This window comes from Cucumis melo, chromosome 2 (genome assembly GCF_025177605.1).
Source record: "Cucumis melo cultivar AY chromosome 2, USDA_Cmelo_AY_1.0, whole genome shotgun sequence".
Classification (NCBI taxonomy): domain Eukaryota; kingdom Viridiplantae; phylum Streptophyta; class Magnoliopsida; order Cucurbitales; family Cucurbitaceae; genus Cucumis; species Cucumis melo.
In genome coordinates, this window is record NC_066858.1 from 12,061,510 (window position 1) to 12,077,126 (window position 15,617).

The following is a 15,617-nucleotide window of genomic DNA, read 5'->3' on the forward strand; positions in this document are numbered from 1 at the left end:
AGGATATCTTTTTATAGAAAATTCTAGATGTTTGCGAGATGTCAGCAAAATGAAAAAAAAACTAACAAAAACCTACAAAATATATATTAAACAACCTCAAATCGAGTTTGACAAGACCCAACCCAATCAGGTACAGTTGGATGTTGTCCGTACATAACTTAACCACAGTAGGTCAATTTTAAGAAAAACCCATTTACATCCGAATCTATTCCTTTCTCTAGAAATCAATAAACATTAATAATAACTTAAAAAAAAAAAAAAGTAGAGATGCTAGATGATATAATTATAAGAATTAAAGAACAAAAGAATACATTATATAAAAATTTCAAATTACATTTGCTTGTGTATGATATATTGTATCCTAGAACACCTACAAGAATGAGTCCTTAAAACAATTTCAGTTACTTAGTTTTGTCAACTTGTTTGAAATGAATCAGATTGGGAATCATTTACATTCTATGTTGTTGGTGAGGCATACTCTCCGAACAATCGACGCACTACCGCCCTCCGCAAAACATTTTTTTTAAAAAAATTATTCGAGGGAGATAACTTTCTGCTTGACAAATGTTATCCACCAAAGTTCTCAACTAGTCTCCAAAAGTTGGAAGATGGTCTTCTAAAGGGCAAACAAGAGAAAAACCGGTACCAAGGCATAACTTACCGTGCTTGTTTCTTACTACTATTCACAAAGCAATTCTTCTGATACGGTCGTGGTCTAGTGTGGTCGGGCCATGGCAATTCAAGCGATTGCAGAGGGCTCGACAATCTTTTTAGGACCTCAAGTTAGTTAAGCGATGGATCATGCTTCTACCGCAGCGGCAGGCTTGGATTTACCAAAAGGAATAGAGTACTTGATTGACTAGGGAAAAATGCTAAATTCCCCTCCTTTAGACAAGGCCAAAGCATGGGCTCAAACGTTCCATCTGATATTTGTATCGAAGTCAAAGACTGATCGATTATCCCTGTTCAGCATGGCTTCTTCCATGTGTAGGCTCATTGGGGCTCTGGTCAACCCAACATGTTTTCTCCAAGCAAGTAATACTACACAAAATGGCACTGTTTTCCCTTCTCACCAATCGCTGTGTTCAACATAGTGTTTGCTGAAGACAAGCCAAATAAACATATTCAAAATAAAAAACTACAATTTTAATATTCTTGGACATTCATGTCATCTAGTAATGAAACTTTACTAACAAGAATCTTATCATCCATACAGTTACGCTATAAAAATGACAAATATACTTGAGCATATGTTATGTATGTATAAATACATTATAACCAATGGTTATGCTTCATGTAGTAAATTACAATAAATCATTAAAAGTGGGTTTTATTGATCTTAACTTGTTTTCAAAAGTACTCTAATTTTGAGTGCAAAGTGCTTTTAGTCGTGCCAAAAGCACTACCAATGTATATAGCCTGGTAGTATCCAGGCCATCGGGAAATAACATAATTGAGAAAAGCTCTTTGCCCAAAAGAATCAAGTAATTCATCATTCACGGCATAGTTGTGCAAAGACTGGAGAATAACTAAAAAAATGCAGAAAAATTTGTACATCATATCCAGAATATTTGCGAACTTACCAGTCCCACGAATTCTCAGGTTCCGAGTTCTCGTCACAGAGATCGGGATGGGACTCACTAGGGCTGACCGTTGAGGATGGCCATTGATCTGGAACCATAAGAAAATATGTAGTCATAGCTTTTCTGAAACGTTTCTTGTATTGATGAGGTGAAATGACAGTAGGAGCAGCGTTCTTGGGCCCACCTAGAATGCCTGAGTTCTTCACCCAAGTTTCAAGATGCTTATCCCAAGTATATTGCCTCATAAAATCAATAATCCCCACAACCAGCTCTTGCTTTTCCTCATCCAAGCCAACCAATAGTGAGTAGTCCATGACATCAATCGACTGCACCCAAAATTTGAGATACTAAATTAGTCATGCATATGATCAAACAATACACCAATCACCAAACTGGAGAACAAAAAGGAAAAACCTTGGATTTCGGTAATCTGTGCAAATAATAAACCGTAGAAGCATGTTTTTATACAATACCATATGTGAATTTCATATATCTAATTTATATTACTTATTCTTCTATATATAATCACACCCGCATGAAATATGATAAAATGTTGCAGCGTACAAGCTTCTCTTTTTCATGTTTTCAAAATTTGGCTTAGATTCTGATATCACTTGGATATCATTTTCAATGATAGTAAAACATAAGAAAAAAAACACAGGTGAAAGCAGTGTTTATAAGCTTAATTGACTTGTTAGTGATATATAATTGAATTTGCCTTCAACCACTAGTTTAAACTTTTGAGTGAATTGATCATTTAAGATGGTATCATAGCAGGTGGTCCAAGGAGGTCATGTCGTCGAACCCCTGCATTGTTGTTTCCTCCCCAATTAAAGTTGATTTCTACTTGTTGGCCTTAAAAATATTTCAAACCCACAAGTGAGGGGGAGTGTTAGTGATATATAATTAAATTTGCCTTTAACTCTTAAGCTTTTGGATGAATTGGTGATTTAAAAAGATTTATATAACCAATAGTATTAAGAAACTAATACCCTAAAATAAGTAAACCAGATCCCAAATTTAGACTTGATCTCTTAATCCTGCACCGTATTAACTTAATCTGTGGACCAAAATACCAAAAGTAAACTTTAGTACAAAATATGAAAGGGTTGATCTCTTAAGCTCACTACAGAATACCCGCTGATATAAGGAGGAAAAAATGGAAGCACAAGAAATATGTAATGTTAAATTCTATGGCCTTGAGTATTCTGCCTATCATTTTGCAATTAGAATGCAGATCCATAATATATTATGGACAATCTCTACCAGTATGCAGTATTTATTAAAGTTAAAATTGAATTCTACAAAGTCTACTATAGGAGTAACATTATTCAACTAGGTACCATACAAGACTTGAAAAAAAAATAGTTATTCATACACAAAAAAAATAGTTATTCATACACACAATATTTAGTAGCAGGAACACACTAGAGATGTTTGAAATGAAAATGCAGATTTATATAGATTGATTCAAGCCCATAACTCACATTGCATCCAGGAAACTCCCTTGAGAACATCAAGACTTTGGAAATGATTTATGGTGACACTAAGAAGATAAATTAAACTTACAGCCAAAAATGATGTATCATTCCAAACAGCTCTTTCTAACAACCGCTTCGCCTTGCTGCCCAAAAATATTGGAGAAGTTGGCATAGATTCAATCAAATTCTGATCCAAAAGAACTTTATTTTTTCCACTCGTGTCGGGGTTATAGCGTGATCGAGAAGATCCTTTTAGGTCATAAAGTCGTGTCACGTTATGCCGAAACAGAAGATTCTCCATGACTAGAACATCAACCTTGCATTCTTTTCCTCCCTTCAGATGTTTTGAGGACACCTTCAAGACAACACCAAAAAAAAAAAAAAAAAAAAAAAGAAAAAAACAAAACGAAACAAAACTTCAATTCAACTTTTTTCCAAGGAAAACAAGTATTATTGCGAACGGTGTTTGTTTCCAAAGAAAATAATTATGCACAAAATGTCAATTTCAAATGTGATTTCAACCCAAATTCTTCTCGAGTATGAAATGGTTAATAGAATTACAAAACTAAATAAAAATCCATCTCTTCCTCGAAAGAATTAAGATTTTTTTAAAACATAGGTCATCTGAGTATCATTTTTATTTTTTAAACTCCCATCAGATCCTTTTTAGAACTTTCTTTAGAGGATTCACCACCAACTTCAATGTAAGAAAATAAAAACATAAAAACATATTGTACCTGATACATCCCCACAACCTTTGCCAAGCAAGTTGGGCAACCTGTGCAAATTGCTTGAGACAAATATATAAAATAAGCTTTTGAAAACTGAATGAACGATTCCAACTCTATTTTTGTCACCTGTTTGATAATAAATCGCTCATCTAAAGTTTTGGCAAAGAAAACGTTGCTTTTGCCACCTTGGGCTCCCCACCTCCTACAACGACTAAGAGACCTTACAAAATCTAACTCTGAAGGGCAACACTTTTTTCTTAATGCCTCAAACCTCTTAGCAAAGTAGCACGTTATGGTGTATTTCACTGGCCCCAAAGGAGTCTCATTTACAAAACAAACTCTCGTATGCAAATCCTTAGTCATACAAACAAGATCCTCAAACTGAAGACTTTCGGTTCTAGGCATGGATAAAATGGTCTCTTCATTGGATCTAAGAGTTTTGTAGGCATCTGAACCTTCTTCATCACATGTTTTAATCGAGTTCATTTTAACAGAACCAATAACGGGTAAAGAGCGTGCAGTATCTGAAGCTTCCATTCCTTTAACTGGCTCAGACATCTGAGCAATATACTCTGGCATAAGCAATGAATATGCAATAATGCTAGTAGGCTCCTCATCGTAGACAGGAACAACGGTATCACTGGAACCAACATGCATTAGAAGCCGAAGATGGCTTTGCTTTTCTAATTCCCTATACGATGAAATGAAGACAGAACTGTAGTCAGAAATGTCAGACTTTGGAATATTCAACAACGAAATTTTTGTATTATATGCTGAAGGAGGCATTGATGTCGAATTTGTGATTGTCTCAACAGAATCATCACTTGTTAAAACTAAGGCAGAATGAAGAAGATGAGCTGTCTCTATTCCGTTAGCAGTACACTTTTCCATATCAGATTGTCCTGCCAATGGCTCCAGAATGGCCGAGTTAGTTCGAGAAAAACTATCCTCAAATATTAGACTATTCGGGTGAATTACACCTTTCCAAACAGCATCAAGAGTACCAGATAAATCGGTCATAATTGGATATTCTCCAACTGAATTAGCCCTTCGTATGCCTATTCCAACATCTACGGGCTCAGAATTAACCGGAGAAAGACAAAAATCATCCTCCTGTCCACCAAGGTCAATATTCTTTTCTCGATTAGTTTCATTCAATCGGCTAATATTTCCTGAATTACCTTCTCTACCAAGACCCGCCTCACGCTTTGACTCTGGAGGTAGAGAATCATTATCACAACCACCAAAGAATTCATCACGTCCAGATGCCAGAGTCAATTCCACCAACTCTTCCAATGAATTAAGTTCCTTTTCCTCAAGTGTTGAGATGTCATTGCTCGAACCATCAGGGGAATGCTTCTTTCTCAAAGTGGCTACGTAATTTAAGCGCTGAACCCAAATATATGAAAGAAAGAGAATGTGCATATGCAGTTTATTGATCTCAAAAATATCAACGGTAGGTTGGCTGACTGTTGTCCCTCCAGATAGTACTTTATTAAAATGCACCTATAATAACTGGATATAAATCAATAAAGCAAAGTATAAAGCTTCCTTCCCCACAAAGAAAGCTCCACAATGCAATGAAAATGACAACCTAGAAATATCACTGGCCTATAATAATCCATATTACATAATAGGAAAATTGTTTGTTTATCTATAAAATTAAGACAATGACCATCGTTTGTCACATAAGGTCAACTTTAGAAATGACGCCAAAAAAAAACTACTTAATTCTATATTTCAAATAAGGTGTTCAAAATTCGGCAGATAGGATTACGCCATTAGGGAATCACCCCAAGGGCATCAAGTCACTAAATGCCTATGAATGACTTATCGACTTATTGTCAGTTTCAAAACTATGATATGATTAGAAAAATAAAACCACAGTCCAAAAATCTACCTCAAAATTTTCTTTCTCCATATTAATGATTTGCTCTAGTTCTTGAATATAATTGTTCAATTCATCTACTCCAAAATCTTCTTGCTCTGCGCCAGATTCATTCTTTGAAATCAGAGGAAGAGCTTTACATACTTCATCAAATAGAGTTTTAGCCCGGTTATGTACCTAATAGAAGAGACCACCTATTAGTCTTTCAACATTTAAAATCAGTGGCTTTAGGTCTCCAATTGACGTATAATTCAAGGTTGTTGCACCTCATTTGCTTCCTTATTAATCCACTCCAGATTGTTAAGGTGAAATTCAATCATGGATGGTGGGATATGAACGGACTGAACATTGATTGCTGCATAGTGGAAGCAAGCAACCGTTCTTCCAAACCTGCAGATGTGAATGAATAATGATAGATACACATAAGGATGTATTTAACTGGAATCTCAAGCATATTTCTTTTCCTTTAACAGGAAATTAATTAGAACTTCCATTCCAACGAAAGAACGGAAAATACAAATGTTAAGTGTCCAACAGAAAGCCAAAATAACAATTCAAGATCACAAAAGGAATCCAATTTATGAAAATTACACAAAAGAAACTGGAAAAATTCTGTAACTAAGGACCTACTAGCAGAATATGACCATTGGTGGTTATAGAAGAGATTAATGCTCTTAAACAAACTTATTATTTAAAAATTAAGAAAGAAAAAAATTATTTTAAATTATTATTTAAAAATTCTCCCCATCAACTATGTTTGTTTACCGTTTTCAATTTATAGATAGAAATTTCTAGTCTCAAATAAAAAACAATGATTAAAACAAAAAAAGAAAAACAAAAACAAAAACAAAAAATCTCGTTAGTTGAAGGTATCATTGTAATGCAGCAACAAGAAACAAGTCTAGTTCAACCATCCAAAGCCTCCACCTTTCAAAATTGACTGACATTGTTTCATTGTCATTTTGATATGGCCTTGTACAAATGCAAACATGGTCAACGTTTATGAGATTAAAAAACAGATATAAAGTAAACTTGTTGATTTCCAGTCAAGCTCAGAACTGACCAGGCAGTGACAATCAACCTTCATTAATGGAGAAGTGAAATAATATGAAAAGGGAAAAGAAAAACCATACCCATAGAACCGGAGACAATCTCTATGAAGGAAATGACCACAACCAGCAACACGGCTGGCAGCTGCATTATTTGAAAAACTTAACTCCAAAAATTTACCGAAAGATAAACCCCAGGCGGCATCAGACATAATAACTCTCCGGGTGGCTGGTGGGAAACCATTGGTTCGAGGGCACTTCAAACACCGATGCCACATCCAAATTTTACCTTCAGGTTCCCCAGGTAAGAAAAAGTCAGGGAGCTTCTTAGCAGATATCGTAAGGCTACCTTGTGGATGCGTGTAACAATGAACATGTGCCTCAGACGGCATGCCACATGAATGGCATCGATAATTCTGCCAATGCCAAGATAATAAAGATAATGCTTTCAGTTATGGAAAAAACATTTCTTTTATCACCAGATCATTTATATAGGAAAAAAACAGATGAGTATATTCCTAAAAGGATGGAGAAACTAAAGGCCAAGGGGTACACAAATCCTCACAGAAGGAGGCATGACGAATATTATCAAGCTAGAGCTTAGAAATCATCAAAAGACCATTTTACCTGATCAAACAAATTATCTCGTAAAAACCGACCCAGAGGCTTGTCAAAGCTCCCATAGTATTTAATTCGTAACAGGTGAGCACGGTCGCAAATAGTTCCCTTCCACACACAACGTGTGGACAACGACACCAAGATGTTTTGTTGGTCAGAAGGCGACAAGGGGAAATCTTCCCTTGAAGATTTGGTGGTCACTAGATCAGTATTGGAGTTTTCAGGTCCTTGAGATGTTGAATCATTAGGACTTTGAGTATTTGAATCCAATGAATTCCTGCTCACTAGGATTTTAGAGTTAGCATGTCGACTTGAAGCCTCACGTTTACCAGAACTTGAAACTGGATCGCCATCTTCCTCTGCTTCTTCCTTGATAGTCATCATGCCCATTGAATATTCTTTGCTGTCAAGACTTCTCTTTCCTTCAGAATCAAATTTGGAGGAAAGCATAGTAGAAAAATCCTGCTTCAAAAAGGAAAAGGAAGTGGAGGTAGCATTGGACTCTAATAAACTTAAGGTGGGTTCTAAAGAGTTCAAATTTTCTACATTATGACTAATTATAGACAAGTCTCTAGATGAAACAGCATCTTTTCCAGATTGCCCGATCTCCATGATGGGTTCAGGCTCTGGAGACTTTACTGGCAATGGGCAAGTAAAGCCAGGTATTGCGGAGATAGACCTGTCTATATTTGATGGATTATGAGGAAGAGCAACTGTTATTGGGGAATTCAATGGGAGCTCTGGAACTGAAGCACCTTCGTCAGCCAGAAAACATGTTTCTAGAGCCAGGTGATAGGCAGCGAAAGTTGCATATTGGACAACGTGCTTAACTTTTTTGAGTTCATCCCCACTGGCACCCCTGAGCAAAATCTGAAGCCAAAAACAGTTTGTTGACATTATTTCTGACTGTTATATCTAGTAAGTCTGGTCAGATAACATTGCAGAGAAAAGCACTAGCTAGTTCTATAGAAAAAGTCTTAACTGTAGATTTGGTATATTATATTGCCATGTCATTTCGACACACTCTAAAACGATCTACTAACAGAAGAGGACACTAAAATTAAAACAATCAATATCGCAGTATCTCCTACACTAAATTTGCTACTACAAAGAAAAATTAATTGCACCCATTAATAACCATTTGGGTTTAAAAATTAAGCTTATAAATACTACTTCTAGTTGTGAGTTTCCGTGTTTTATTGTCTACTTCCTACCAGCGTTTTCAAAATCTAAGCCAAGTTTTGAAAACTTCACAAACTAGTTCTTAAAAGCTTATTTTTATTTCTCGATGTTGGCTAAAAAGCCTACTGTTGCTTCAAGAGAGGTAAACTGAAGTCAACGAATTGTTGGCACAGTTTCTAAAGACAACCTTCATCTACAGAATTGTATCACATATTAAAGACAATGCATACTGACGTACTGGTCTTTTCCCTCAAGAAATTAAAAACTGAGAATCTACTTTTAATGGATCTGTATACTCCAGGATTTAAAACTACAACAAAATTGTTTTAGATAAGTCTTGGGCAGAAAGCATTTACATCCTGCTAAGAGACAACTCAGTTGCACTGCCATACAAAATGAAAAATCACCTATCTAGATAAAGACAAAGTTTTCAAATCCTCCCCTTAGGGAGACGGGCAAAGTATTGGAGCTTTGTCATTTTGTAGGGAATCTAAATTGAGGGAAGTAATAGAACATTTAGAGAGATTGAGAGACCGGGCAATAGAAGATTGGGAGGTGGCAAGTTGAACGCCAACTTGTAGAAGTCAGTCTCTTAGCCTTTTCACAATTATGATGAACTTAGTTTTAAACTATGAGCATGACTAATGTCGTTTGTTCTCATTTAAAATAATATTTGTTCTTGTTGATATCAAAGACTTACAGTACAACATAGAGGCTTTGGACATCCCTCAAAGAACATCAAGGTCTTCGTTGATTTCTTTCCACCTTGGCCATCACCACTATCATGCTCTTCAACAAAGGTCTCCACACGAAATGCATCACAATAACCGAGTTTTAGCGATGCAACATGATCGACAGTAGGAATTATATTTGCCCCAGTGCAGCAAGCAATACGCTCTAAAAGTGATCTTTTAATATTTAGAACAAGAGTGATGTTTTTTGAGAGAAGGTACTCCTGAGCATGGCGAGACACTGATTTCTCTACCAAAAGAACATTAGGATGATGAGCATCAATCTTAGCAACAGCCATCTTCAAATGGTCAAGTTCCTGGATGTACATACAAGGAACCCATAAAGAAAAATAAGTATACCAAATGCCATAACTTCTTAATTATTGATCGCCAGTACATCAACAGGACATAGGAGTTGAAGTACAAGAAATCTACAGAATAAAAACTTCAACATACAAACCTAATGAAAAGGATAAGGGTAAACAGTTTGAAACCTGCTGCAACAAAGTATCAAAACTTGACAAGTGATTGGTAACACGTTGATACTCCAAAGCTCCCCCAAGGACGAAAAAACGTGGTTTAGATATTCCTCTTGTCATCCGCCGGTGTGCTACATTCTTCTTGCAGATGATGCCTTTAACAATGATACTGCAAAAGTATTGTAGCCAAATCAAACCAAAAAACCCTTACAGTAACAAAGTAACCATAAGTCTAACAAGAAAAAAAGACACTACACACGGAGTCAAATTCTAACGTGGTAAAACGAAATGTATTGACAATGCTGAAATACTTGGGTTGGATCTTATGACAACATTTCAAAATAAGGAACCATTTGATAATAACTGATCTCTAAAATCTCATATTACATTCTATCTAAATGTATGTAGAAACTTTGAAAGCATGTGAAGAATTCGTCAAGACAACCGAAACAAAATTACGACAAACACCATAGATCATGCTAATTCCGTAAATAACATGATTCAACTATGATCACAAACTCTTTTGAACAAGAAACAATTTTTTTATTAAAAGAATACATACCACATTGTTCAAAGGAAACAAACTCCTAAAAGGAGTGAAAAAAAGAAAAAAAAAGAAATTAAGGAAAAAGAATTATGAGAGTACTATATCCATTTAAGAAAATGAATTCTATAGTCCACAAAATAGGCACTGACTTGCTAGACTATAACCTGATCCTTGGTCAAATATTGAGAGCACTATATCCATGTAAGAAAATGAATTCTAGTCCACAAAATAGGCACTCACTTGCTAGACTATAACCTGATCCTTGGTCAAATATTGAGTCAATATTCAAGCAATCAACTGACATTCGTATATGAATATAATAAAGCTTAAATGGACCTTTATTGGTATATGAAGTTAACTTACCTCTCACTACGCTTTCCACCAGCAACGCATTTAACCTTAACATAACCACCAGGATCCATACCTCCACTCTTGCTCGTATCTGGCTTCAGAACTGCAGCTGCTTCCCAGGACAGATATGTTATTATATCTAGCCAGCCATCTTCGTTGGGTGCATCACCTATAGGAAGATTCTCGGCCTCCAAAAGTTGACTGACGAGAGCTCTAAAATGCCCTTCTACCACATTTTTTGCAGTTTTCTTGTAATCCTCACTTGACTTTCCTTTCATGGGGCATTCTCCACTGCTTAAGGAAGAATGAAGATGTCCCCATTCACCTGGAGCACAGACATCATCGTCATCCTCAAACAAAAGAGCCTTTTCATCCTCCTCATCTTCTGGCTCTGGGGGAAGCCAGAGAATCCCATTGTTCTGAAAATCCATTGGTTCATGATCTTTATTTTGCATCGCATAAGTAGGAAAATCACATTCAGAGCCTTTGTCATTTTCATCAGAGTCTTCACTAGATTCCTCATTACCCCTTGGACACTGAGTGTCAAAATTCACAGGTGAACCCTTTGTGCTTGTGTTCTCTCTCTCAAGATTCAAACCTCCATCAATGTTTACAGCACAATAATAATCATCAGACTGGGAGATATGCCTGGATTCGGAATCTGAGCGATACATTCCATAATAATAATCATCATCTTCATCATCACTCCTAAAAGGAAATTACAACAGTAAACAACAATCAACAATGACCTGAATATAAATATCTGATGAACAAAATGGTAGAGAAATCCACATAATGGCATCTATTCATAATTAAAGGCATGCATCGGCTAAAGCATATTGCATATAACTTATAAGAAGGCAACTACAAGGGAACAAGTAGAGCTTCAAAAGAATTAAAACAACCAGGATTCAATAGCATCGTCTCTAGCACAAATAAAGAGGGAGATCTAGCAAGTGATGAGAACTTAAATCATCGCTAATTCTACCAGATTACGTAATTGGATATATGAAACTTCAATATTATATCTACACTTTAAAACTCCGTTCATTCTTTTTAGTACAACACACCCTTCGCCTTTGGGCTTGAACGTTTGCACAAAGTCCTATAAGTAGTTATCGTTACAAAATAGGAAGAAAAGGAAATTTAAGAAATTCCAGCACAAGATTTCTTACTCACATAACATGTCAAATTACTACTCCACGGGCCAGACCTGGTAAGCATCAAAGGTTTAGAATATCTAGTTTACTCCTGAATATTCTAAGAATCTTTTAGTGTAAGGTTTAGAATACCTAGATTAATCTTGTTGAAATATCTCCATCTTATATTCACTTACCCCAAGCTCATCTCTAACCTATGCGGTTCAGTTCTAGTACTTTGAAACTATGTCAATAATTCATCAAAATCAAAATAAACTGAAGGACCAAAATATCATTTCTTAGGCATTTAAACTTACAATTTTCTGTCCGATAAATCCCTCAATTTTAAAAAGTATCTCAACCGCCCTTGAACTTTCAGTTTTGAGTTCAATGGGTAAAGTTAAATTTTATATCTAATGTAACCTGATGTATTTAAAATTCAATTCAGGTACCTACTAGACACAGAGTTAAAATTTTAAGGTTTCATCACCCTAGTATAATTTTTAAATATTTTGGATATGTTGAGGACAAATTAGACACAAAAGTAAAAATTAAGATATATCTTAGTCAGATCAATAAACATCTTTAATTCAATGACTAAACTAGCAACTTAAGACATTTCAAAAGTTAGTGACGTTTGGAGATAGTTTAGTAGGACGAAGATGATAATTAAGCCTCGGAATACCTGTAATAGCCACAATAACTGGATGATGAAGTCATGAGAGAAGTAGTGCGATTTATGGTCTTTCCATTTCTTAAATTGTCGTGCTCATCAGCGATGGCAGCAGAACAATAGGGGTCATAATATTGACGACTAGTTGAGCAAGGCGTTGAAGCAATATGGCTGATTGCACTGTGACAAGTGTAGCCGGATTTGGTGCTGCCCATGCTTGTAGAAGAAGATGATACACTAAGAGCGGAGCTGGTAGCTTTGTCCCCATCTTGCAGGGAAGATGGTTCCTTCCCCCACTGTTTGAAGCAATAATTACAAACTCTGATCTTTTCAGAATCCTCGCGAGCGTTGGTTGGATCGGTGGATAGAGCAGGAATGAAGTTTGCAGTACACTTGGAACAGAAAACTCGACCACAGCGACGGCAATGATGCCGCCGGTTGATGAACGTGAACTGAGAGTCGCACTCATAACATACTCTGCAGCTCTTGTCGGGCATCCAAAAGTCCCTCGAGACGTTTGCTGGGTCGGACCTCCATGGCATCCACGACTTCACCAAACCCACCAGGTCCGATATTTTGTTTTCAGGATGGCCCATTCGAAGACGTGGAATCCACCGGCCCCCACTCCGCTCATCCCACTCTGCTTATCCGGCACCTCATTACTCTTTCGATCTAATATTAAATCACGCCCTATTACTCTTTGATCAACTTTGTTATTTTCTTTTTAATTATTAATATTGATACCGCACTCATTGGTGTATTAAACTTATCATATTTTTACCATCTTAAAAAAAAATCTTATTTTCATTTTATCCTCAATCCATCACTCCTTTCAACATCTTCGGATTTCAAGTAATAATAACCATATTCTAACCTTTTCGAACAACCCCTTTATGTCAATGACTTTCCTCTCCCTCCGTGTTTGCTTTAAAGCAAATTTCCATTTTCTTACTACGTATTGTTTAAACAAAGTGAACTCTCTAAACAGAATTTCGCGGCATGTTTCTCTTCCACTCTTGAAATACTATTGGAATGCATTGTCATATTTTCCTTTTTTTTTTTTTTTTTTACTCTCTAAATAAATAAAAGTAGGATGCCATCAATAATGTCCAAGTGATTTCTCCCTCGCTAAAATGGCAAAATGGCTCTCATTTTTTTTTTATATACTATAGAACTATTTATATCTCTAACTTTTCAATCTCAAAATATTATCTCACTTCTTCTTTCCTTTCTCTAATTCAGAGCTAACTAAAGATATCTATAAGTATAGCAATCACTCCAAAGTATTAACACATATTATACGATAAGAATATATTTTTTTTAATATAACAAAATTAAAATTTAACTTTTGGAAACTATCAATGATAGACTATATCGTCAAAAGAGTATATCAACGACAAAACCAGTTATTAATACGAGTTTATATAAAATTAATCATTAGAAATGAGGTCTATCACCAATTGATTTTGTTATATTTGTAATTCTCTAAAAATGTTCTTATACTAAATTATTAGTCATGAAATTGCTACTAATTTCCAACTAATCAATTTAAATTATTATATATCGGGTTATTTGGCTCTCGTCCATACATGGGTTAACAGATGTTATTAGATCACTCATATTTAAGGTTCTAATTTGTAATAGATGGTATTTCTGTCCATTATTATAACTTACAATTGTTACTATTTACCTTCTCTGATTAAGAGATTGAACGTGTTTAATGTTTTCTAATCCTCGCTTCAAATAGAGATTATTATAATATAGAGACTACAATAACTAGAGGCTACTTACCAACTCATGAATCATGTGCCTTCCACGAAGCAACATATCTCTATGTTTCTAACTTCTCTCTTAACCTTTTCATTCATTTCTCAACAAAATTTGTCTAAAGTATGGCATACGACCTATGCTTGTTAACTTCAGCATATAATAAAACTAATTAAGTACTTATAGATAAATAAGCAAAAAATTAAACTCTCACGACGTTGTTTGCCAGAATTTAAAAAAAAAAAAAAAACAAAAACAAAAAACCCATTTTCACTACGCACACTCAATAATAGGTTTAAACATATTTGAATGAAGCTATTGAAAAATGAATATAAATAAAAAATGAAAGAAGAGAAAAATGGATGAATTGAATAACATTACCAAATCACAGCGGGTGTTATTTTCCAGGGGAGTGAATCCAGCGAACTTGACGCAACGAAACATTCATGCCGCCAAAATCTGATATGCAAACAGAAGGAAGACGCAATTAATTATAGTCGAATTGAATATCAGCATGCAAGGCGGATACGTAGATTATGGAATGATCAATCGTGTGGAATAACGTTATATATATAATAACAGAATCAGAGAAATGGAAATGAATGACGCAAGAAGAGAGCAGGTAAAATTAGAAGACAAAACAAATGGCGTATGAAAGGAAAAGAGGGAAGCAATAATGAGTAATTGGAACCTATGAAAAGGGGAAGATGATAGAAATGAATGCAATTGGAGGATCTAGGGAAATTGGAGGAGGAGGAGGATTTTGTGATGTAGTGGAATGGAGAGATAGAAAAAAGAAAGAAAGAAAGAAATTAAAGCTGTGGAATTTTGAGGCGGTTTTGTTGTTTGTTTGATTTAATGTAGGTCGTCGACGAGGGGCTTTTCTTCAGTTGAACTCTGTTGTTGATTCTTGTTTGTTTCGATCACGTTCTGGAAATCAGGTAATGGCGACCCCAATTTCTCTCTCCAATCGGTTGTCTACTTTCTCTTCTTTCGCATTTCCTTTTTTTGGGAATTTTGAGGCATTTGGGGTGCTACGACTAGACAGACAGAAAGAGAGAGAAATGAGTTTTCTTTTCTTCTTCTATTGAATTTTCATAGGTTGTTTTGTTACCCGTTTCAAGGAATGACGTCGTTGCTATTTTGTTGCCCTTCTCTCTTCTTCATTCATAATATAATGTACCCTCTTATCTTATTCTTATTATTATAATCCACATTCCAAATCCCGTTAATTAAGGAAATATTTCATGGATATTACAAATTCGAAACTATTTACGACCCTGCTAACAATTTAAGAAAAGCTCATTATGGATAATTATTTTATCAAAATTTTATATTTGTCCTTACTGGATTATAACTAATTTTCAATTCTGATTCTTTTCTTCTTTCTGATTTTTC

General features: G+C 35.4%; 1 protein-coding gene across 3 annotated transcripts; it reads right to left on the reverse strand.

The window, feature by feature from the left end:
• Positions 1-292: 292 nt before the first annotated feature.
• LOC103487265 (1-phosphatidylinositol-3-phosphate 5-kinase FAB1B-like) lies at positions 293-15,183 on the reverse strand. Of its 3 annotated transcripts, XM_051081470.1 has the most exons (15): positions 14,911-15,173; positions 14,601-14,678; positions 12,465-13,124; positions 10,653-11,348; positions 9,758-9,911; positions 9,233-9,580; positions 7,360-8,220; positions 6,817-7,148; positions 5,950-6,073; positions 5,696-5,860; positions 3,802-5,301; positions 3,153-3,419; positions 1,768-1,909; positions 1,584-1,671; positions 293-1,100 (listed from the first exon to the last, which is right to left on the reverse strand). In XM_051081470.1, the coding sequence occupies exons 3-15, from the start codon at positions 13,046-13,048 to the stop codon at positions 1,070-1,072; spliced, it is 5,292 nt and encodes a 1,763-aa protein (XP_050937427.1). In that variant the 5' UTR covers positions 13,049-13,124; positions 14,601-14,678; positions 14,911-15,173; the 3' UTR covers positions 293-1,069. The 3 variants fall into 3 exon arrangements, with proteins under 3 accessions (XP_050937427.1, XP_016899810.2, XP_050937428.1); XM_017044321.2 differs by having other exon boundaries at positions 1,584-1,909; positions 14,911-15,170; XM_051081471.1 differs by lacking the exons at positions 293-1,100; positions 1,584-1,671; positions 1,768-1,909 and having other exon boundaries at positions 3,262-3,419; positions 3,802-3,842; positions 3,922-5,301; positions 14,911-15,183.
• Positions 15,184-15,617: the final 434 nt, after the last annotated feature.

Bases quoted from the DNA above. Each gene is read 5' to 3' on its own strand.
- LOC103487265 (XM_017044321.2), bottom strand. From the start codon at position 13,048: ATGGGCCATCCTGAAAACAAAATATCGGACCTGGTGGGTTTGGTGAAG. The intron at 8,221-9,232 runs GTAAGTCTTTGA...TTTTGGCTTCAG, and splicing joins CAAAGCCTCTATGTTGTACT to ATTTTGCTCAGGGGTGCCAG. The intron at 6,074-6,816 runs GTATGGTTTTTC...TCACATCTGCAG, and splicing joins GATTGTCTCCGGTTCTATGG to GTTTGGAAGAACGGTTGCTT.